Source organism: Argentina silus (assembly GCF_951799395.1).
Source record: "Argentina silus genome assembly, chromosome: 8".
NCBI lineage: Eukaryota > Metazoa > Chordata > Actinopteri > Argentiniformes > Argentinidae > Argentina > Argentina silus.
In genome coordinates, this window is record NC_139662.1 from 19,395,215 (window position 1) to 19,402,197 (window position 6,983).

Consider the following 6,983-nt stretch of genomic DNA (forward strand, 5'->3'; position numbering starts at 1 on the left):
TGAATTGAACTTCTAATGGAATACAGTTATTGTCTTCATGAAACATTTGTCAATTGTATGCTTCTGATTAAGCCAATAAGAACTTTCTCTCTCTCTCTCTCTCTCTCTCTCTCTCTCTCTCTCTCTCTCTCTCTCTCTCTCTCTCTCTCTCTCTCTCTCTCTCTCTCTCTCTCTCTCTCTCTCTCTCTCTCTCTCTCTCTCCTCTCCTCCTCCCTCTCTCAGGTGCTCCAGAGGCTGATTAAGTCCAGGGGAAAGTCTCAGAGCAAACACCTGAATGTGCAGTTGATGGCTGGGGACAAGCTGTCTCAGTGTCCCCCTGTGAGTGGAGTATTCATTTCTACCACCATTTATAACTATCAAATTCCCTGGAGAATTCCCTCATTTTGTGGCATCTCACTGTGTGTTTTGTACTGAGCTAAGTGTATACACGTAGGTGAAGCGTTGTCGAAATTACTGCTCTCTCACCTATAAATCCATTTAGATCAGTTGTCAAAAAAAAGCACAGAAAGCAAGAGGCACTGATGATTTCAATATTGGGACATAACCATGATACACTCACCAAACACTTTATTAGGAACACCTGTACACCTTCTCATGGTGGAGGTGGTGGAACACCTGTACACCTTCTCATGGTGGAGGTGGTGGAACACCTGTACACCTTCTCATGGTGGAGGTGGTGTAATGAAAAGTTGTTGAAAGTGCTTGAAAGTGCACCTGAAAAATCTGCAGGAATTGCGTGATGCAAACATGTCATCATGGACCAGAATTTCAAAGGAATGTTTCCAACGTCTTGTGGAATCAATGCCACGAAGAATTGAGGCTGTTTTGAGAGAAAAGGGAAGCCCTACCCAGTATTAGTATAGTGTTCCTAATAAAGAGCAAAGGGGGGCCCTACCCAATACTAGTATAGTGTTCCTAATAAAGTGTTCGGTGAGTGTACATGTTCATATTCTTCCTACTCTTCCACCAATAGGAGATGTTTGATGTCATTTTGGATGAGAACCAGTTGGAAGATGCCTGTGAGCATTTGGCTGAATACTTAGAGGTCTACTGGCGTGCCACTCATCTGCCAGGTACCACCCCCCTCAACCCTCTACTGGAGCAGAACCTGATGACCCCGCCCTCAGCCATCTCCAGCCTACAGGTGAGATAATAACATACGCCATTTAGCCGACGCTTTTATCCAAAGGGACTTACATTGCAGTGAGCACTACATTTCAGTATATATGGTCCCAGCAGGAATCAAACCCACAACCTAAGCTTTGTTAGCGCCATGCTCTACCAACTGAGCCACAGAGATGTTCCTATGTGGATTAAAGGGTAGATTGATAAATGGCAAATGCAAAGTGGGATGCCTGGGACACCCAACTTTGATGTCACCCCGTTGTAGTTGAGATTTTAAACGGTCAGGGTTAAGGTTGGGTTAGGGTTACATCATGGCTATGGTTAGGGTTAGGGTAAGGGAAAGGGTTAAAGGAATGGTTCAACCTAATTTTATATTTGGTGAAATATTGGGTTAGGGTTAGTGAAAGCTCTCACTGACCAGTAGTGAAAGCTTCTTCGGTCCTCCAGTCTCCACTTTGCGACCGCAGAACACCAACTGACAGGATTCCAACGTCCCTAAATTAGCATAGTTTAAATTACATTTAAAAATCTGCTCACAGCTAGTAATCACTCCGGGCCGAGTGCCTGTCCAGCCAGGGGAGTGCCTGGCTGTGTGTGAGCCTAGGAAGAGGAAATAGTTCCAGTTCTGAGTAAATCGATTATAGAGACTGTAATTGATTGATTTTCAATAGAACGCACATCAGAAAATCCCTTTCAAGCATAAATCGCAACTAAACTTTCTCTGAAGTTTCAATTAAAACGATGCTAAATTAGATTAGATTAGATTAGATTCAACTTTATTGTCATTGTGCAGAGTACAAGTACAGAGACAACGAACTGCAGTTAGCTTCTAACCAGAAGTGCAAAAAAGCAGAAAAGTGCAGTGTGAACAGTATATACAGGTAGTGCAGTATATGCGCAGTATAGTAGTGTAGTATAGTATAAGTAGTGCAGTGTAAGCAGTATATGAATTAGCAGTAGCATTATAAGCAGAATAAATAGAATGCAGTGTGAACAGTGTAAGCAGCATATGAACTGTATAGGCAATGCAGTATAAGCAGTATATATGTATTAATAGTAACATTAGAGTAAATAGCAGAATAAATATGGAATGCCATATAAACAGTATAAACAGGTATGTACAGTATGTACAGATATGTGCAGTGTATTAACAGTAGTATTAAAAGAAAGATATAAGGATATGTGCGTTATGAACAGTATAGACAGATTATGAACAGTATAGACAGATTATGAACAGTATAGACAGATTATGAACAGTATAGACAGATATGTAGAGAAGAGCAGTGGTATGTAGTAAGAGCAAATTAGGGATGTTGGAATCCTGGCTATTCGAAACGGCGCTGCTAACTGTTACCCTGAGGTAGCTGCAGTAGCGAAGTGGAGAATGGAGAACCAGAGAATGCTTCACTACTGGTCTACGAGGAGAACTCAGGGTAAGATATTTCACCTAAAGGTGAAATTAGGCTGAACCATCCCTTTAAGGTTAGGCTTAGGGTTTAGAGTAGGGTCGTCCCAAGGATCCCACTTACCATCTACCATTGATAAATAGGGTTGGTGAGAATGGAAAGAAAGGAGAGCTGTGATGATGAATAGTGTTAGGAGGGGATAGGGTAGGAGTACAGAGGGGGAAGACGGAATAGGAGTTTGAGAATAGATTGATTTGAGAGTTAAGGTTGAAAATGGAGAATTAGGGCAGATGATGGCGTGATGTACAGGATAGTGTGGAGGACAGGAGGGGAGAATAGAGGACCGTGTGCCGGAAGTGTCTGTCATAAGAACCACGTCACGTCTGACCCATCAGTGCAGAGAGTGTACATACATACTGTACTGTAAGTGTTTATGTGGGTTGTGTTGTATGTTGCCACTGTCCACACAAAGTGTTTTCATCCCAGATTCCCCACTTACCTTCCTTTCTCATATCTGAAGCGCCCTCCAGTGTTGACATGTTGTAAGTGTCTCTTTCTGTCCTCTCACTCATCCCTGCTTAACATTTTTGCAGTTTTCTGAAACACAGGAATTAATTGAATGAGCGCTTACGAAATGGGGTGAGTAGCAGGGTTTACCTATGTGCACTTTCCACCCCAATGACCCTCTATACCCACCACCCCCCAACCCCACCCTGAGCCAACGCAAATGGAATAAGACCAACCAATGTGTCTTATTCCCCCCCCCCCCCCCCCCCCACTTAATAAATTCCCCTCCACACACAGAATAACTAATATTCGAACCCCCTCCATCTCCGCTCCAGATGCAACCTCGCTACATATGATTGACACCGTGCTACCAGCTTCAAAGACAATTCACAAAGCAGACACAGGTTCAGGGGTTTGAAACGTGAAAGGGACATGTACATAGTGACTGTTAAACCCTGTGACTGTTTAAAAGTCAATGAACATATACAGTACCAGTCAAAAGTTTGGACGCAAACTTGCCAAGAGTGTGCAAAGCTGTCATCAAAGCAAAAGGTGGCTACTTTGAAGAATCTGAAATATAAAACATATTCTGGTTTGTTTAGCACTTTTTGGTTTACTACATAATTCCATATGTGTTCCTTCATAGTTTTGATGTCTTCAATATTAATCTACAATGTAGAAAATAATAAAAAAAATAAAGAAAAACCATTGAATGAGAAGGTGTGTCCACACTTTTGACTGGTACTGTATTTTGGAAAAAGAAAAGAAACAGCTCACTTCTCTCTGGTCTTTCTGACAATGCTGACGTACAGTATGAATGACCTAACCCTAACCCTAACCGTAACCAGAGTCATAAGATGACAGCCCATAACCACATTACAGTAATAATGTGATTATACACACTTTATGATGTATTAGATATTTGATCTTGTCAAGTAAGTGGAGCTGACTCCATTACCAGACTTATGCTTTGTGAATGATATGCCCTATCACGCTCGCACAGAATGCTACCCTGAATGAAACCGCTGGCTAATGAACAAATGCTTGTCTGAAGAATGACCAAGAAAAGGACAAGTCCGAATGTGTAAAAGGTTTGATGATTGAGATTTTTCCAGTCGACTTTACTGTTGTTTAGTCCTAAGATTCTCAAAAGGTTGAGGTTTAAACAACATAAAGAGTACGTAAGAGTATGTAAGACTTGCCACTGAAGACACTGTTAGTAACATTGTAATAACAAGTCATCTTAAAGCCTCTCTCTCCTTATTATCACCCATCATTTAAGCGTTCCTCTACCACTGGTGGCTTCTCCTTGTGAGTGTCATTTGTCTATAGACATCTGTAGTCTTCTGTTTATGTTTGCTGTGTGTCCATGAGTTCTAGCTTGAGAGGCAAAGTCATTTGTCTTTGGTGTAATGACAGTTAAAAAGGCTACTTTTGGACGTTGCCCCCGATACTGGAATGGAGTTCTCATTTCATTTCTCCCCCCTCCCCCCCCCCTCTCTCTCTCTCTCTGCCTCCCTCTCTCTCTCTCTTTCTCTCCTTCCATCACCATGCCAAACAACCTTAGAATCAGAACCAGCCCCAGCAGCAGCAGCAGCGCGGGGGTGTGGCGGTGGAGGAGGAGGAGCCAGGGGAGGAGGCCCCCTCCCCACTGGAGCAGGACAGCCTGATGCAGTCTGACGAGGCCAGCGACTCCCTGTCCCGTGGCGGGAGGGGCGGCCCGCGCCTCCGGGGTGACGAGGAGGACGAAGAACCGGACGAAGAGCCGGAGGAAGAGGAGGAAGCGGAAGAAGAGGAGGAGGAGGAGGAGGAGGAGGAGGAGGATGAGTACGGGTCCCCCTGCCATGCCCACTCGTACAGGGACATGTACCCCACGCACCGCGGGCACCCCGGTAGCGTCCACAGCGCCAACGGGCACGAGGCGCAGGATCGACTGCTCCAACGTGACGCCCAGCAGGGGCACAACCAACGCAACAACCGTCAGCGCAGCCGCCCCTGGCCCCGAGACCACTACTGAAGCACTGACACACCCCTGGCCCCTAGACAACTACTGAAGCACTGACACACCCCTGGCCCCTAGACAACTACTGAAGCACTGACACACCCCTGGCCCCTAGACAACTACTGAAGCACTGACACACCCCTGGCCCCTAGACAACTACTGAAGCACTGACACACCCCTGGCCCCGAGACCACTACTGAAGCACTGACACACCCCTGGCCCCTAGACAACTACTGAAGCACTGACACACCCCTGGCCCCTAGACAACTACTGAAGCACTGACACACCCCTGGCCCCTAGACAACTACTGAAGCACTGACACACCCCTGGCCCCTAGACAACTACTGAAGCACTGACACACCCCTGGCCCCTAGACAACTACTGAAGCACTGACACACCCCTGGCCCCCGAGACCACTACTGAAGCATTGACACACCCCTGGCCCCTAGACAACTACTGAAGCACTGACACACCCCTGGCCCCTAGACAACTACTGAAGCACTGACACACCCCTGGCCCCTAGACAACTACTGAAGCACTGACACACCCCTGGCCCCCGAGACCACTACTGAAGCACTGACACACCCCTGGCCCCCGAGACCACTACTGAAGCACTGACACACCCCTGGCCCCCGAGACCACTACTGAAGCACTGACACACCCCTGGCCCCTAGACCACTACTGAAGCACTGACACACCCCTGGCCCGGAGACGAGACCCAAGATCGCAAATTCACATCCAGCCACCAGACGAGCACCGAGGAGCGCTCCCCCTGGCCCCTAGACAACTAGACACAGTACTTAGATTGCAAATACACCCCCGACCACAACAGACCCACTAAGACGCAGCAAGTGTGCCCCTCTTTCACTCCCAACCCCATCCTCGACAAACGCAGTTCAACCACTGAATCAGGGCAATCACAATAGACCCCGTTTCTTTAAATCTAATCACAGGGGCGTCAGCCTCTGTTATTATAGTGTATCTATAGAAATATAAAGTATTTAATGGGCCTTTTCCGCTGACAGCAAAAGTCCTAATACTTGCGCTTTTTGATTGATCCACCATTATAGGTGACTGGTTTGTATTATAAAGGAGGAGAAAACTATGGCCATTCTAGATGGTCTATTTCTATAGGTCTATCTCTATAGAACTGCTGTGCACATCGCCACCTCATAAGATCCCACTCTTCCAGGCACCAGTTTTCACTCCAATGAGAACAATGGGGATTTCCAGATTTCCTGACCTCCCCTGGGTCACGTATTCCAGATTCTATAAGTCAACAGGGCTACTATTCACTTCTGCAATGGGAAGGTTTCAGGCTACAAGCTGTACTTAAACCCAGACCTTTAGCTGCTTCGCGTAAGGTTTCTCTATTGTAGGACTCATTTACTGGCCTTAAATCCCTAAGACTTTTATGTACTTTACTATTGCATGTATGCATATGATTATTTTAGAACTATTTGCACATTAAGGTCAGGACAGGAACTGCAGGATCTTTATGGATAAACAAAGGTAGCTATGACTACTTTTTTCTATTCACTTATGGGAAATAGTAATGCATCTGCATATAGTGTACATATTGAATGGGCACCTTGGTTATTCAAAGTATTATTGCTATTTTATTTGTTAGTTTATTTAATTTAGTTAGTATGGACTTGCTCCTTGTTTCAGAGAAATATTGCCATGTCAAGTCAAGATTGTTTTTACTTAAAAGATGATGAATGTTTTGGGAGAGGCACAGGCATGCAGGAGTCTATATGGTTATACTCTGCTGTTTGTAAGTGACGTGAATCTACTGTACACTCTTATATTTTAACATTACTTGTCATTGCACACAGAGACACACAGCTAACAGAGAATGTAATCAGCGGAGGGAAATGTCACTGTTATTGGACAAATCAATACTGTGTTTGTCCCACCATTTTACACAATCACTTATCAGC

General features: G+C 45.2%; 1 protein-coding gene across 1 annotated transcript in view; it reads left to right on the plus strand.

Annotated features, from left to right (window-relative positions):
- cacnb3a (calcium channel, voltage-dependent, beta 3a) overlaps nt 1-5,055 on the plus strand; it is a gene marked incomplete at both ends in the record, with an annotated part of 20,046 nt that extends 14,991 nt beyond the window's left edge. Inside the window, 3 exons of the mRNA XM_083675102.1 lie at nt 223-318; nt 974-1,144; nt 4,606-5,055. Of these exons, the coding sequence (XP_083531228.1) occupies nt 223-318; nt 974-1,144; nt 4,606-5,055 (717 nt within the window). The remainder of the gene's footprint in view (nt 1-222; nt 319-973; nt 1,145-4,605) is intronic.
- Between the last annotated feature and the right edge of the window lie 1,928 nt (nt 5,056-6,983).